Below are 17196 nucleotides of genomic sequence, written 5' to 3' on the forward strand. Positions count from 1 at the left end.
CTTCCTGTCCGTTTCTGTGGCCGTCCTTCCACTTCCATTCAGAACGACCTTCTCGGCATGGCCGACTTCCTGTCCCTAAGCAGGCGGCTGGATGCCGGTACGAGAGACTAGGAGGCTGGGTCTCTTTGTGCCCTTTCCACTTCAGAGGGAGAAAAACAAGAGGCCAAATTGGGAACATAGAGATACAGTTCATGTTGGAAACATAAATTTCAGGGATTCTTTCTCAGGCTTAGTTGCCCCATCTGCATTTGTAAAATGGCCCTTGGGCCCCGTTTTACAGCCGGAGAGGGCAAGACAGGTTCAGGGAACAGAACAGTCGGGATTTTGAGGTTATTCTTTTGCATCTGTATTATTAGAAGCCTTGATATTAATAATTATAGAGCAGGGCTTTTCAACCAGTGGTATGTGTACCACTTGTGGTACTTTGCCACATGGCCTGTAGACCGTGATTGCAAGTCAAGTGTAGCAGGGGAGGTGAATGAGCCTATCATGGCTTATTAATATTAATAAGATTTTAATAATAAAAAATAATCATCATCTTAAAACGCCATTAAAGAGGTTTATTTATTTTTGTGGCTGCAGTATCTGATTTGACAGAGTTTTCTGTCCCTTGGCTATAGGATGGAGGCCATTAAAAAAAGCCTACCATGGACTCCAAGCTAAAGCTATGAGACGGGAAAGTGTGCCCTCTTCTGGTCAAAAACGGGTATTGTGGCCACCAAAAGAAATAAACCTTTTTAATGGCATTTTAAATTCTCTATCTTTATTAACAGTATTAACACCTTATTAATAGGGCCAGGGGAGGCCCGTTTGCTGCAACGCAGGCGCGGAAGAAGAAATCTGCTTCAAAAGCCTTAAATCTAGTTAAGGAGGACTATGATGCCCTATTAATATTAATAAGGTTTTAATAATAAAGAATAACCTTAAAATGCCATTGAAAAGTTTTTTTTTAATTTTTATTTTTAACCAACAAAACAGAACAAAGCAAAATATAACACACATACACATACAATATATACTCCTTTTTTTTACAGCAATTACGTAACGGTAATCTAATATTTACATTTCCCCCTTATTCTTCTTTAGAATATTTGTCCTTATAGCCCCATTATTTCTTATTTACATTTTTCTTCCTACATGTTCTACTTCTTACTAAGAATAATTCATATTATTATACATTATTATAGACATATTTTCACTTTTGACCTTTCCATATTTATTCTCCTCTATTGAAAAGTTTTTTAATGGCTCCTCTACCTGCTTCAACCACAGGATGGCACTGTTTTTTGACCCTTAATAGCATTCAATAACTTCAATAGATAAATAATAATAATCTTAAAATCATATTAAAAGGATTTATTTCCTTTTGTGACTGCTATTCCTTCTTTAACCGTAGGACTCAATTCTTCCCAGAGGGCTTGAGCGCTTTAGTCTCAATAAATGACTTCCCCTCTCCCAGGAAACAGGCGATGGGAGCATAAGGGGGCCTCCTGTGGACTTTCCTCGCTGTTTTTAAATATCCCTCGGCTACGACCAACCCAAGCAAAGCGGCTACCAACAGAATAAGAGACGTGGAGTTCCAGCTAGAGCTTAACAGAATCTGTCTCTGCAGCAAGAAAATGGATTAAATGGGGTGTGTGGGGACCAGCAAGGTATCTGAAAGACCTGAGCTTTCCTAAGAGTAGAATAGCATTTCTTAGAGCCAGACATTTTAATATCCTCTCCTTGGCACTCCTGGAGGGCAGGAATGATAAAACCCCAAGACTGACTGAAGGTGTACTTGTGGCAGTGGGGAAGTTGAAGAGCTCTCTCACACGTGTGTCCTGTTAGTCCAAAGCCAAACATTAAAATCAAAAGCTGTTCTTCTAAGGAACTTTTAAGAAGTGTGGACTCAGGCTCCTCGAATTCCAGTTGCTGAAGTTGAAAAACACTGATAAAGACACTAGCTCAACCCTTTAACATATTAAATCTAATCATATAAACCCTCTATTTCTCCAGCTCTTCTCGGTTTTGGTGCAATATGTCATTTTGCTATTGCAGTTATTAATATGGTACCTTCTATGTGCCTCCCAGATTTAAAAAATAAATAGGACACTCCCGTACCTTGGAAGAAAACTGATAAATGCACCATGCACACACAGAAAAAAAACACTGTGGCCAAGATTTTGAAATGCAAGCTTCCCTCATATTTTTTGACCTAAAATACAGACCTTCATATTCCCAAAGGTCAATTGCAAATGGTCTTATATACTTTTTTCAAGTAGGATCTTTGGGCTTCTTTCTGCCATGTGAAATAAATGGGACACTCTGCCAATAGCCAAAGAAAAATTTAAGATTAATCGGGGCATGCTAGATAAGGTCAGGTACAGAAGGGAAAACAAGGGGTTGGAGTAGAATGCTGTTTTAAAAAACCAACCCCCCCCCCCCAAGGCTTAAGAATGCTGGCAATGCCCTGTTTGTTTTAAGCGGGCGCTTATTGTAGAAGGTTTACTGTTGTGTTTTGCAAGTGCCACACGCTAGGTGGCGCTATTTTCCTTCCGGCTGTTGCTCTATCAAGAGGAGACACGCACAGAGGTATTGTTTGCTTTGCTTTTTTTTAGTTCTGGGCTGGCCTTCCTCTTGATCTCAACAAAGGTAAGTTAATAAGTCCTGAAAGGGTGACTTGTCCTGTGTCAGAAACCATTAAAATGGCTTGTTTGTGGCTTGAATAAACTTTGCTTTCTGCACCCGCTCTCCCCAGGATTCTCTCCTCTGTCCCCTCTTCCTGGGTTTTTAATTATCTTGATCGTAGAAGCTCCAGTGATCTTGCGTGGTTGTGTCAACCCACCAATAGCCTAATCCGGTGACTGCATTTCGCTAGGAGACTTGGGATTTCTATTCCTCCTCACGATCAACATGGCTACGATTGCTGTCTAGCAAGAGTAAAATGGAAAGCGGGGTGGGCAGCTGCCAATCATCTCAGAAATAAGGCAGTTGGTGATGCTTTAGCCAAACGGTACTTCAAAGCCTCCAGCTCCTGAATTAAAAGATTATCATGTTATCAAACTAGTAGAGACATTTAAGCAATGATGGGATCTGCTCCGTTGCTTCAATCAGTTCAGTTCATCCAGTTGGAGCACCTGGGATCGGAGGAAACTTTCAGATCATCTTCAGAGGGTGCCACCAACCCCTGCATTGCAGGATCACGATCTGCAGATCACTGCAGTGTAAATAACTTCCCTTGTTTCACCCCCTGTCATTAGCATCCTGAGAAGCACAGATAAAGTTGAATTTATTTATTTTCCTCCTGCAGCAATAGCGACCATGAAGTCCTATCAGAAGCTGACAACAGACGTGTCTCAGATCACCGAGGCGGGGGAGGATGGTGCTGATGGAAAACCATTGTGCCATCAGAAGTTGTCGGCTTGGTGGCTAGGTGGGGGCCTCTTGATGGTAGCCACCCTCCTAAGTGGGGTGACCGTTTGGGTTCTCGGGCAGATTTGGTGGGATCAGCATGGGGTTCCCCTCTGGTCAAAATGTACCTCTGTGCCAGAGAACCATCGCTTTGACTGTTACCCGGAGAGAAGTGTAATTGTGACGCGAGAACTTTGTGAGAGTCGGGGGTGCTGTTTTGTTGATGGCAAGAGGCCCCTCGATAGAATAAACGGAGTTCCATGGTGCTTTTATCCCCCTGATTTTGCCAGCTACACCTTGGGGAGCACGAATGAGACTGACCTGGGGCTGGTGGGTTTTCTAACCAGAGAAAGAAAGACTTATTATCCAAAAGATATTGAGAAGCTGCAACTCAGTGTGGAGTTTGAAACAGACTCTCGGTTGCACGTCAAGGTGAGACATTGGTTAAATATTCTTGCAGCCCTTTCATAATGGTGTCTTTGTTTCCGTGGGATGCAATGTTTATGCTTCTCTCGCTTTTTCTAGATTGCTGATGCCATCAACCCTCGATATGAGGTGCCTCTTGATGTTCCTCAAGCCACAAAGAGAGCAGAGAACCCTCTCTATTCCGTTGAGTTCTGCAAGGAGCCTTTTGGCTTGATAGTCAAGCGAAGAGTTTCAGGGACAGTTCTGTAAGCATCCCCCCCCCTTTAGGTTAGTGGTTTTCTCAGGCTGTCTTTCCAGAAAGATGATGTTGCCTGATGCCCCCCCCCCTGTCAGATTAGTAATAGCCAAGAGGGGTTGCACAATAGCTCCATACCCTGCTTCTGTATTTTTGAAAAAGAGGAATCCAGATATTGTTGTCGCAGTGCTGTGTTTCCTGCGTTGCCCTCCAGTGCTTTTGCCTTCATGAAGGACAGCCAGTCAGGGACCATAGATGGTCAGAAGGCCCCCTGCTCAACATCTGAAAGTTTTTAGTAAAGGCAGGAAACTTCCCCTGGGATTCCTTACTGCTTCATCTCATAGTTGTGGTCTTTAGGATACGTCACCATAAGACAGGCAGGATCCGTTCGTTGTCTCTCAGCCTACACCAAGATTAGCCCATGCTTTGCAGCATCTCGGGCTTTCTCACTAACTCAAATTGAGGAAACTCTTTTCCTGGTCCAAAGCTACAGATTTTTTTATTTATTTCCCTGGACTCCTCGGTCACTTTAGTCACGAGCGATTGAGGATCTAGTTGCTAGCTCCTGTGCTCCTGTTGTTTTTCAACATTTCGTTGCTGTCGTCCTGAGAAGCTACCCCTGAGCCATAAAAACTGACAAAAAAAAAATTCAAAAAACCCATTACCTTTCTCTTAATTGGGATGTTTCCTTTTGTAGGTTGAACACCACAGTGGCTCCCCTGTTTTTTGCGGATCAGTTTCTCCAGATTTCCACTGTCCTCCCTTCTACGTTTCTTTACGGGTTGGGGGAACATCAGAGCGACCTCCTACATAATCTGGAGTGGAACATGCTGCCTCTATGGGCCCAAGACGTCCCTCCTTCAGTAGGTTTTATGCTGGATTTATGAGATGATTTTGAGTTGATTTATTTTAGGTAGTGGTTGGGGGGGGTTGTTTGTTTGTTCCCTCCTTCTCTTGACATTCATGTGCCAGAATGGACACTCAGGGTGGTAACTATTTATGATGTCTTGTAACAGTTCCCAGTTTTCCTGTGTCTCTGCATGATGATTGGCTAAGGAAAGAAAAAAGCCTAAATGAAGACAATATGCTTTCTCCCCCCCCCCCATTGTGTTCAGGAGTCCTACAATCTCTATGGCGTTCATCCGTTCTATCTTCTGATGGAAAAAGATGGAGCTGCCCACGGGGTTTTCCTCCTGAACAGCAACTTGATGGGTGTGTGTGTGTGTGTATGTGTTTTAATTCCCTTTTGTTCGGTTTCACCTTTCTGAGGCAGGCATGAAAGCCATAAGGATGCACCTCATAAAAAAATGGACAGTCTATGGCATGTGGGAATGGTGGCCCCCCAAAAGCAGAATTGCTGGAATAGCAAGTCCCTTGAGACCCCTTGAGTTGTAGTAAAGAATATGTTGATGCTTTTGAAGTGAGTAAGCATTATCTCTTCATGGTGCTACATCCCAGAATATCTTCTTAAAGGCTTAATTTGACCTTTCTTTTCTTTTCTTTTCTTTTCTTTCTTTCTTTCTTTCTTTCTTTCTTTCTTTCTTTCTTTCTTTCTTTTTCTCCCTCCCTCCCTCCCTCCCTCCCTCCCTCCCTCCCTCCCTCCTTTCTTTCTTTCTTTCTTTCTTTCTTTCTTTCTTTCTTTCTTTCTTCAGAGGTGGCCCTTCAGCCTGCTCCTGCCCTCACATGGAGGACCACTGGGGGAATTTTAGATTTTTACATCTTTTTAGGACCAGACCCCAACTTGGTGGTCCAGCAGTACCAGCAAGTGATTGGTGAGTATCTCAAGAACCAGCAAGACTTTTTCATCTCTTCAAACTGGCTGGAAAATTCAGACAGGAGCTAAGGCTGATGGGGGAGAGGGGGGAGTGGAAGCCTACAGTATTTAGGGTGCCCAGTTGGGGAAGGCTCTGCCCTTGCAACCCAGAGACTTACCCAGAAGCACCTGATGCCCATAAGGAGAAGTTTATTCACTCATGCTTAGAAGCTAACCCTGCCTTCCAGCTTTGACTGCGTTTGTGTTTTGGGTTCTTAGCTAAGAAACCTTCCAAAGCAAATATAATTCAGAGATCATAGCTCAGGAACACTATTTTTGTTGGTTTTGTTTCTCTGCCAGGAGAATCTTCATAAATGACATTTCTTCTTTTGTTGCTTTTAAAATAATGACAGACAAATGGGGGAGAAAACCCCCACCAAGATAAAAATACATGCATTGTCAAAGAAAAAGAAAAAAAAACACACAGAGAAAGAAAATGACATTAATTATAACTCCATTTAAATTATAATGTCAAAAGAGGTGGTCACCTGCCCAGTAGAAGGTCCGACTAGAGAGGATGATGTGTTGAATTCCCACCATTTCCATTTCAGGGTTTCCAGCCATGCCCCCCTTTTGGGGACTGGGTTTCCATCTCTGCCGTTGGGGATACGGGACAAGCAATGAGACCTGGGAGATAGTCAAAGCTATGCGGAATTTTCAGATCCCTCAGGTAAAAACAGTAGGAACCTTCCGCGAAGGAAGAGAAGATGAATTCAGCCTCTAATCCAGCCATTACTCCTGGAATGTACCTCTTCTCCTTGATCTGTCCAGGCACTGCTTGGGGATGATGGCAACTGAAGCCTCATAAAACTGGATTACTGGGTCTCCTCTGTCTCTGGATGGGACCTCAAATCTACCACGTAACAAACGAGGCCAAATGCTTCTCTGTGTTCTTCAGAGGAGCCATCTCTAAATGAGTTCATTCTGTACCAGCCAGCTTGGAGATGCTTCCTCTTTGTCCTCTCTCTTGTTCCTCTTGCAGGATGCCCAGTGGAATGACATTGATTATATGAATGGCTCTCGGGACTTCACCGTGGACTCTGAGAAGTTTGCCAGCCTTCCCCAGATGGTAGAAGATCTTCATAAGCACGGACAATCCTACGTGCTGATCGTGGTAAGAGCCTTTCTTCTGTTCATGCTTTGGTGGAGTGTGTGTTTGTAAGTAACATGGATTTCTCTTTCCAGCCAACATGTCTCTGTGCTGTGTATAAATATAAACACACACCCAGAGAGAGACCCTCTTTTTAGGTGGTTATAGCAAGCTGCAGCAGTTCTAGCAAATTTCGAACGAGCAAACACAACCTGTCATGGCTAAAGGATCCGTTGGAGCCGGTCCTGGAATGCTAGCCTTAAAAATGTCTGTTCTCCAGATGTGTGCTACTATGGACATTTCTGAGAATTATAGCTGTACATCTGGAGGTTGCCTGGTCTGGGAAAATTGCTGTATAAAACAGCTGGTTCTCATGTTATTTTCTTTCAGGACCCCGGAATCAGCAGCACTCAGCCTCCTGGCTCTTACTGGCCTTATGATGAAGGTCTGAAGCGCGCCGTGTTCATCAATAATACCGAAGGGAAACCCCTGATTGGAATGGTTAGTATTTGCTTTTGGTTAACCCATATTGTTCAAAACAGCTGAGAATTAATAAAAAGAACTCGGAAACTTCCTGGAGGCATCAGAGATAAGGTGAAGTGTGAAATTGTCAGTTCCTGCTACAGGTGGACTTTGTAGTCCTCCGATTATGATGTCTGCCTTTCTCACTGTATTCCTACATACTTGGATTTCCTTGTAGCCATAAGAAAATTAAATCTTACGTAAAGCTCAGAAGGATTTCTTATCTTTGTGTCCATGCTCCAAAACCACTTTCAATCAAGCTGTTTTGAAGGTGTTATCAATCTCATAAAACGAGCCATGTGAAAGTATTCTATATATGTACTCAGAGTTCTCTGTCTGAAAATATTTCTTTCCTCACAATTTCATTTAGAGCAGCGGTGTCCAGCTTTGGCAACTTTTAAGACTTCTAGATCTAAATTCTCCAGCCAGCCAGGCTGAAGTTTTTATGAATCTTACTACCAGATCTAGTATTATTTTTTAAAATGTCATTTTCTTGCCAGGTCTGGCCTGGCTTCTCTGCTTATCCTGACTTTACCAACCCAACTACTCATCAGTGGTGGCTAGAAAATCTGAAGCATCTTCATACTCACGTTCCTTTCGATGGCGTTTGGATCGTATGTTTCCTTCTTAACTTCTCTTGGTTTCTGTCTGGCAAGACATGAATGATTGTGAATTGGACGTTAGTAAAAATAGAAAATAGATATAAAGCTGTGGGCTTCCAATACCAAGTCAGGAACTCTATTTGGAAGAGAAATCAGTCGTGTGTGTGTGTGTGTGTGTGTGTGTGTGTGTGTGTGCATGGGTGTGTGTGCATGTGTGTGTGTGTGTAGCAGCACATTTTCTGATTAACACATTTCATTTAAATACATCAGTCTTCCTGAGCTGATGAATACATATTTTATTAGCAGCATCAGCTTTTGTGACTTGCAGCTTACTTCATCCCATGCAGTCATGTATTCAATGCTCCATGTAGCTCACAAAAACTGATGTATTGTAAAAAAAAATTGCTAGCAAAGGTGCCTCCAAACTTCTGGGTTGTTGTTTTTTTTCTGCTAACATGGATGAACATGGCTCTCTATCTACAATTTGGGAGTGAGACTTTGAATTGAAGTTTAATTCTACCCAAATTTGACCTTGAAGTCAGTTTTCTATAGGCTGGACCGTCCAACTATTAAGCTTAGAGCAGGGGTCTTCAAACTTGGCAACTTTAAGACTTGTGGACTTCAACTCCCAGAATTCCTCAGCCACCTCTTCCAAGTCTGGCTGAGGAATTCTGGGAGTTGAAGTCCACAAGTATTAAAGTTGCCAAGTTTGAAGACCCCTGGCTTAGAGAATACCTGACAGATTACTCCTGGTTATAGAAGGCTAGCGTAGCTTGTGTTCGGCAGCCATACTTTGAATAGGTCTTCTTAACTCCATCTAGATCCCTTTGCTTTAGGACATGAATGAACCATCCAACTTTATTGATGGCTCAACAGAAAGTTGCCCCCAAGGGGACCTAGACAACCCACCTTACATTCCAGGTAAGAAACGGGATCACTTAAAATCCGCAACAGTGAAGTTGGCACCAACCCTTTCATGAACTTCCACGCTACTTAAGCTGCTTCAGCAGATCTGCTAGTTGATGGGCTTGTTTCCTGAGAAGACACCCATGCCGGATCTTTCTTCTCCTCACCTGCCTTTCTCTGTCTCCATTAGGGATCCTGGGAGGTTCTCTTTCTGCCAGGACTATTTGCGCTTCGGCCAAGCAGAGTCTCTCCGTGCATTACAATCTCCACAACCTCTATGGTCTGATGCAAGCCAAGGCCACCTCAAGGTGGGCCAGGCTCCTTTGTCTTCAGGAATTGCTTTTTTGTTTTGTTTTTTTAAAATTTGTATTAGTAATATAAAATTTAAAACACATTGGACATAGATATGACGTCACTGGTTCCATATATCTTCCAACATTTTACAATAGTATTAGTACTCATATAGACATATAGTTCTTGAACTTAGCTCACTATTTATAATATACTATTAACACTTTTCCCCTTATTTCTATGTATCTATTTATCTTTTAAATATACATTTATCTATAATCTATATTTTATTCTTGCACTATACATTTATCTTGGCTACTCTCTTATTGTCTATCCAATCATAAAATTGTTCCCAGATTTTATAGTACTTGGTTTCACTTTTGTCCTTGAGTTCCCATGTAAGTCTATCCATTTCAGTGCAATTGAAAATTTTCAGTAATATTTCCTCTTCGCTTGGAGTATCTTTCTCTTTCCATTTTGGAGCGAAGGCTATTTGTGCCGCTGTTACTATATGCAGTAGTAAATAATTTGTGTCTTTCTTATATTTTCTTTCTATAATTCCAATAAGAAAAATTCCGGTTTGGCTTCTATATCTATTTGCAGAATTTCTTCCAACCACTTCTTTAATAAGTTCCAAAATTTTTGTGCCTTTGGGCATTGCCACCACATGTGGTAGTAAAGGAATTGCTTTTTTGGAGGTGAGAGCAATAGAACATTTGCAGGCTTCTCCTCCTCCTCCTCCTTCTTTTTCTTCTTTTCTCCTCCTTTTCTTTCTCCTCCTCCTCCTCCTTCTCCCCGCTTTGCCATGCTGAGGATTCATCAGCCTTGCAAATATGTCTATTATTCTTTATTAGGTTTGTTTTTTATTTTCCTTGCAGGGCTCTTGTTGAAATCCGAGGGAAGAGACCCTTTGTTATTTCACGTTCCACATTCCCAAGCCAGGGCAGGTATTCAGGACACTGGCTGGGGGACAACCAGAGCGAATGGAAGGATATGTTTTGGTCCATTCCAGGTACCTCCCGGCTGCTTTCGGACGTATTTTGAATATCTGCTGCTCCTGTCATACACAGACTGTAAAACGACCTCATTATCTCTGTGTGTTTTATAAAGCCAATGTGAAGCTGTCCCATACACAGGGCTGGAAGTGGGTTGCGAAACTTGTAAACGAGAAACTTATGGGTAATTTGCCAGGACAACAATAACATATCAGAGCTGCCGGCATTCTGCATATTTCCATACCCATTTCAAGGCTTATCCTTTATCTTGGATTTTTACCAATAAATATAACGCTCGGGATATCCATCCATAGTTAGGGCATCTCATCCTGGACTGCATCCAAGGTCAGACCCCCCCCCCCCGAGCACTCCAGTGGCCAACTCCAGATGCTGAAGCCTGCCCCTCTGTAGCCAGAGGCTGGCCTCATTTTGCTCCTGTCCAAATCCCCAGGCCTGCTGAGCTTCAGTCTCTTTGGAGTCCCCTTGGTTGGGGCTGACATCTGTGGCTTCTTCAGCTCCACCACAGAAGAGCTCTGTGTTCGCTGGACGCAGCTCGGGGCTTTCTATCCCTTTTCACGCAATCACAACACTCTACTTGAGAAGGTAAGTGAAGGGAGGGTGGTCTGGGGGTTCGTTCCCCTGCCTCTCCCCTATCTTTCCCCAAATCTCTACTTTCACCTCCCAGTCCGTGCTAGAACAAGGAGGCTTTGATTTTCCATCTCTTGTTCCTGAAAACCAAAGCACAGAATCGGAGCCGGACTTAATGCAAGGAAGCCTTCCTTTCCCTGTGCGAAGGACCAATGATCTTCAGAAGAGCCCACTGTTGCATCTCTGTATGAGTCTCTGACCTGAGAGTTCTCCCTAAGTATGTTGTGACTCATGCAGAGAATGCTGAGAATCCTTGAATGAAAAATAAAATCTGACTCTTCCTCAAGAGCTCCATTACACTGGACGTAGCTAAAGGTTGTTGCAATATAACTCTCCTCCCCCAGCAAGATGAACCACGATCGGATTATTAATTCTTTGTCGAAGACTTTAATGTCTCCTCTGAGTTACATTTGACTCCTAAAAACCTCATGGGTGCCTATGTCAGTATTTCTGAGAGCAACACAAATGTCCTTCCATTCTGCCCGACAGCCCTCCCTCACCACCATCGCTCAGGCTCTCCCTTCCCCTCTCCACAGGCTCAAGATCCCACGGCCTTTAGCCCAGCAGCCCGGACTGCCATGAAGGCCGCCCTGGAACTCCGTTACACCCTGCTGCCCCTGCTGTATTCTCTCTTCCATTGGGCTCATCTGCAAGGGGACACTGTCGCCCGCCCTCTGTTTTTTGAGTAAGTCCTTTGCTACGTCTTGGATGAGCTGCAAGAAAAGATTGCAAAATATTTCAGAAACGGGGGACTTCAGGAGGAATTTGGGAATTGCCTTGAGGAAGAACACCATTCTTAATGAACCCAGTCGTCTTTCTTTTTGCGGGGTCTTCCTTTGGGGAAATCTGCCATCTTTTCTTCTTTTACTACCCATGGCTGAGCCCTGCAGAAGAAGATTCTTAGCCCATTTAATTCATTCCCATGATGTAGTCTAGGTAAACAGGTCTCCAGATCTGGGCAAGGTACCGTAGCCTGTGTTTCAGAGCTAAGTTCTGGCTTTGGGTGAAGTTCTTCTTAGCTTTGGATCTTGGCTCTGAGTCAGGTCCTTCCTAGAGATTCCCATGGATTGATGTATGGAGCTGGGCTTACAGACTGAGAATATTTTCAAGGAGCCTTGGATGGTTGTAGGTCTTCTTAACACGAGACAGACGGCGTTTCAATGATCTGTTCCTTGTGGTAGGTTCCCAAAGGATGAGACCACCTACACATTGGACAAGCAGTTTCTTTGGGGCCGAGTCCTGTTGGTGACGCCCGTACTGGAACCTGGTGTGGACTCAGTGATTGGCTACTTCCCCAAAGGTGTTTGGTACGATTACTACACGGTAAGGGCCCAGCCTCTGAGCTCCTGTCCTGGTCCCACCTCTCTGGAGTCCAGGAGAACCCCATTTCTGAGACTCCAAGGGGAGCCTCCTCCTCCAAGAGCTTGACACCCACCTGAGGGCTTCTCTTTGTCCTCTTCAGGGCTCTTCGGTGAACAGCAGCGGGGAAAGCTTGAAAATGGCAGCCCCTCTGAATCACATCAACGTCCATCTGAGAGAGGGCACCATCCTGCCGACACAGGTGAGACCAGAAGAGGCTCTTATGCACCTTTCACTGCCCCCCCCCCCCCAATTTTGGATAAGCTGCTGGGAGCCGAGGGTCCTCTAGGCAAGCTTGTAAGCAAGCAGCCTATCATCTCTCCCTCTGTAGGACCCCAAAGCTCAGACTAAAAGAAGATCTGCTTTCTGGCTTACCTCGGGTCTTAATGTCATTTGTTAGGTCACTAACAATGACTTTTCAGCCCAGGCCTTTCCCACCACAGCTTAGAACAGTGTTTCTCAACTTCGGCCACTTTGAAGAGGGTGGACTTCAATTCCCAGAATTCGCCAGCCCCAGCCTTCTAGCTCAGAAGGTTAAAATACAGACCTGGGAAATAAAACAGAAAGCTACCCTGAGATGGGCAGGGAAGAGTTTAGCTTCTTCCTCATCCATCCTGAGTTGATAAAAACTTTTTTTGGGGGGGGGAGGGGGTTTCATCGTGTCACAGTCTCTACTAGCCAAGTGCCACTGCTAGGCTATAAGCAGAGGGGGAAGACGGTGTGGCCTAGTTGAAAACCTTTTGCTCAGAGTGTCCCAAGTGACATCCTTTCCCTCCCTCCCTCCCTCCCTCTGCTGATGTGTCTCAGAAACCCAGAGGCAGCACTTGGCTGACACGCCGGAACCCTCTGACCCTGATCGCAGCCTTATCCCAGACTTCCAACGCCTGGGGAGACCTTTATTGGGATGACGGCGACAGCCTGGACACCTTTGAAAAGGGCGACTATTCCTACCTGGTGTTCAACGTCACCCAGGTGAGAAAGTCCACCTGCCAGTCCACCTGTGAGGAAGAGGGAGCCTCCTCTGCTCGGTTCTCCTCCAGGCTCTACGCAAGAAATGTTTTGGGATGGCTCTCGCTAGAGGGGGAGATGAGATTTCTCCTGGACGCCTAAAGCGTGAACTTTCTCTCTTCCTTTGAATCACAACGGACCACGGAAACCTCCCTTTTAAAAGAGCCACATAGAGGCTGCTTTTTAAAAGTGCAGGAAGTCTCTTTCTCAGCCTCTCCTTGTGGGGGTGCAGCATTTTACATGGTTTAAGGGGGGGGGGTTGTAGAGCTTTCGGCCCTCCAGATGACCCATGTCTGTCCAGCATGAAACAGTGGACATTTTTAAAGGGCAACATCAACCAGCATTGGATCCTTCAACTGCAGACCTGTACACCTGCAAGGGGTGCCATCCTGCCAACTTCTAAACTCGATGACAAAATTCAGTGTTTTGGGGAAAAACTGATCCACGTGTCTTTATAACTGCAGGTTAGCAGTGATGAGAGGTTGTTGTAGCAGCCATTTATCACCTCTCTTTGTTTAGAAAACATGAGCTCTCCTTCTTCTCCTTCTTCCAGAACACTTTCATCTCCACCATCCTGCATTCCAGTACCGAAGTCACCCACCTCACGGTAGATAAACTCAGTGTCTACGGAGTCCGGGAAGAGCCGAAAACGGTCACCGTCAGTGGCAAAAACTGGCCCTTCACTTATTTGACCAATCAGGTAATTGACCAATTGGTTATTCAGACCAGGGGTCTCCAAACTTGGCAACTTTAGCACTTGTGGACCTCAACTCCCAGAATTTCTCAGCCAGCAGGGAGAAAAACTGAGTCTATTTGGCCCTTGCTACAGGCAAAGCGACCCAAGTCGCTTTATTACTAGATACTCTTTAGGAGTGACTTACGTCTGTTTCCTTAAACTCACAACTGGGCTAAATATTTATGGAGATTCTCAGTCATCCAGGTCATAGTTATCCCAAAGATGCTTTTTCAAAGAAAAACAAGAAAGTCCAGTTGCCTTGTGGAAAAGCATTTTTGGTATCAAAACTGGGCTGTTTTTAAGTTTTCAGAAGTAGTGTCCTGTATTTCTTAACAATGTCGTGCATGAAGGGGATGCTACAGTTCTTCAAATATCCTATTTAAATATTCTCCAGCTATTTGTTAGGTTTGTTATTTTTATTATGTTGCTTCTTGCTTTTTCCAGTTTCTTACCTGATGCATTTTTAAAGCACATTTAAAATACTCAGACACGGTGTAGGTTTATCCTAGTAGAAAGGTAGAATATGAAAACGCCAGGAATGAAAACAACTTTGTAAAACAAGGGTGCCGTCCACTCACTCGGCAATCTTTTTTGCAACCATCCCCAAAGGTACTCCATGTGAGCAACCTGCAGCTTCCCCTCAGCCAGGGCTTCTCTATACGATGGCTGTGAGGCCAGGAGAATTTCCTCTGCACCGGTTGCATGACGAACACCGCCAGGAGGAGGTGAAGCTGCTGCCTGTGGGGAACCTCGGCCTGGGATCCGCATGAACCTCCGTGGCGGTGCCTCCTCGCATCTTCTTGGGAAAGGCCCTCCTGCCTTCTTCTCTGCAGCTTCTGCTCCATGCTTTTGGGCACAGACCTCTCGTCGTCTTCCGTGTTTTGCTCCGCCGCATGTTGCCAAACATCCCCCACTCCGCAAGTGGCGCTTTGCAGTTGTGCTGGAAAAGGGGAACGTTGAATCAAAGTCACTGGAAATGAGTTCCTGATGAGTTGTTGGCATTTTGGCCAGCCGCCTGGGATTTACTGAGACTCCCTCCACTGTTGTGTGAACCTGGGCTGTGGGCACGCCGAGCATCCTCAATTCAGCCTCCGGATTTCGCAGTTTAGTATCCTTGGTTATTAAGGCTAATGGGGGAGGAATTTCTCCATCAAAGTCTGGAAGCGTATCTGCCAGATTGTTCTGAATAAGAAGCGTCAGTGATCTCTCCCAGTTCTAGCCCAGAGGGGGTGGTTGACTGTATGAGCAGTCTTTTACAGAAAATGTAGAACCTCTGAGCAGAAGATTAAATTCTGATAGAGTCCATTTCTGGTCCAGAGGCCCTGCTCTCTGCCAGTGAGGGAAACCAAGGTTTGTAGATAGAGAGAGGATTCAGAAATGTGTATACATGTGTTCCACTCTCTCATACTGGCCTAAGTCTCCATTTCGATGCTGGAAACATCCTGAATTTGAGTTTTCCTATCCTCTTACTTCAGTATCAAAAGATTTTGATAGCATCGTTGGTAAAATCCACAATGGCGAAGGGTGGTATTTCACCCTGTAACAGGCCTGCTTCAGTCCCGTAAATTAACTCTTCTGAAGCACCTTGCACCAAGAACTGCGCCTAAACCCCCAGCCCTTATTATTAGCCATCCTTGAATATCTCTACAGTTAGATGGCCAGGTCATGGATGCCTTGGTTGCTTAACCAAGTTTGCAACCTTACCAAGGGTAATTTGTCAATATTCTGTTGGAGGAACCTTTTGCTTTTAAATCTTGAGATTTAGAAGGGTTTGCTGCAGAATCCTTGCCAATGGGGCTGGTTTAAATCTTCTGCCAGGCTAATGTGAGAGCTTGGAGCATATTTCTCAGCATTGCCCCTTGAATTAAGTGGGGCACTTCACCCTGCCCTGTACTCACACTCAGAATGAATGTCTATACTGTGCTAAAATGCACAGATTTCTACTTCGGAAAATGCAATTTGCACTATTTTTCCACCCATAGTTTTCCCAACTGCTGGGGTTTCCTGAATTTTGTTTGCCCTCTAGAACAAAGCAGGGAGGTTTCCCCCTCGCCCGTCTTGTCCAAAATATCCAGTCGTGCCCAAGTGCCACAGCAACTTTGTAGTGCTACTGTCAGTAAAACCACGATAGGATTAGCTAAGCCTGTTTTGGGAGTGCCCGCTTTCTGTGAAGTCAGCCTTAGCATGAGCAAAAGATTTATGGACCATGGCTGTAAAGTTGTCCAGATGTTCTCATTTAGCTGTTTTGCGACATTTTATTTTTACCAGAATGGCAGGTAGCAAGAAAAACCAACAAATACAGCGTATAGCAGTGCCGATTAAATACGACACCTTTAAGACATGTGGACTTCAACTCCACAACGCTGGCTGGGGAGATCCGGGAGTTGATGTCCACGTGTCTTAAAGTTGTCCGGTTTCCCCTACACTGCTGTACATCAACATCTGCATTGGGAAGACTGGGAAAAAGGAAAAGTGAGCTTTATCCCTTTGGGGCAGTTGTTTTATTTTTTGGAATACATATAGATTTTTAAACTCTGCTTGATACTTTTCCCCGAGTTTCTGTACCAAGAATGAAATAAAATACAATGTGATGTGTTCTTGCTCTGTGGTGTGGCTGTTTCACCTCCAAACCAATCCCTCTAGTCATGGCAGGTGAAGATGGGCTCCTTTCCAGGCTCAGAGGGTTCCCAGCGCTGCCTTTCCTCCAATCCTGCGACTCGAAAATGCCCACTACCAATTGAACATGCATTCTGCCCACTGCCAAGAGTTGGATCCTGACCGGCTCAAGGTCGACACAGCTTTCCAGCCTTCTGAGGTTGGTAGAACGAGGACTCAGACTGTTGTGAGCAACATGCTGACTCTGTAAACCACTTAGAGCAGCGGTTCTCAACGTTTGTGTGACGGCGACCCCCATCACATAAACGTTATGCGCATGCGCGGCGGCGCCCCCATGCGCGGCACATGCGCGGCGGCGCCCCCATGCGCGGCACATGCGCGGCGGCGCCCCCATGCACGGCACACGTGCGCGGCACCGCCCCCGGAGGGGAGAAAATGGCGGATCGCCGCCTTTGGCGACCCCCGAAAAATGGTCGATCGACCCCAAATGGGGTCGCGACCCATAGGTTGAGAACCGCTGACTTAGAGGAAACTGAAAAGCACTGTGAAATGATAT

At 44.9% G+C, this 17196-nt stretch overlaps 1 protein-coding gene across 3 annotated transcripts; it reads left to right on the top strand.

Annotated features, from left to right (window-relative positions):
- The first annotated feature begins 2540 nt into the window (after positions 1-2540).
- Positions 2541-16621, top strand: LOC120310424 (lysosomal alpha-glucosidase-like). 3 transcript variants are annotated; one of them, XM_039348814.1, is made up of 20 exons: positions 2541-2574; positions 3293-3825; positions 3919-4064; positions 4752-4917; positions 5170-5266; positions 5707-5826; positions 6419-6537; positions 6850-6981; positions 7348-7458; positions 7980-8093; positions 8918-9002; positions 9178-9295; positions 10157-10290; positions 10725-10876; positions 11458-11606; positions 12103-12244; positions 12384-12482; positions 13088-13252; positions 13842-13988; positions 14634-16621. In XM_039348814.1, exons 2-20 carry the CDS (start codon positions 3304-3306, stop codon positions 14694-14696), a joined length of 2781 nt encoding a protein of 926 aa, XP_039204748.1. In that variant the 5' UTR covers positions 2541-2574; positions 3293-3303; the 3' UTR covers positions 14697-16621. The 3 variants fall into 3 exon arrangements, with proteins under 3 accessions (XP_039204748.1, XP_039204747.1, XP_039204749.1); XM_039348813.1 differs by having other exon boundaries at positions 2543-2634; XM_039348815.1 differs by having other exon boundaries at positions 2543-2634; positions 8034-8093.
- The last annotated feature ends 575 nt before the right edge of the window (positions 16622-17196 follow it).

This window comes from Crotalus tigris, unplaced genomic scaffold, assembly GCF_016545835.1.
Source record: "Crotalus tigris isolate CLP2741 ecotype Arizona unplaced genomic scaffold, ASM1654583v1 scf7180000018181.196161, whole genome shotgun sequence".
Lineage (NCBI taxonomy): Eukaryota > Metazoa > Chordata > Lepidosauria > Squamata > Viperidae > Crotalus > Crotalus tigris.

Excerpts from the sequence above, each read along its gene's own strand:
- LOC120310424 (XM_039348814.1), top strand. The coding sequence starts at position 3,304 with ATGAAGTCCTATCAGAAGCTGACAACAGACGTGTCTCAGATCACCGAG. Across the intron at positions 10,291-10,724 it reads TATGTTTTGGTCCATTCCAG|GCCTGCTGAGCTTCAGTCTC; the intron begins GTACCTCCCGGC and ends CCAAATCCCCAG. Across the intron at positions 13,989-14,633 it reads TCACTTATTTGACCAATCAG|GTACTCCATGTGAGCAACCT; the intron begins GTAATTGACCAA and ends CCATCCCCAAAG.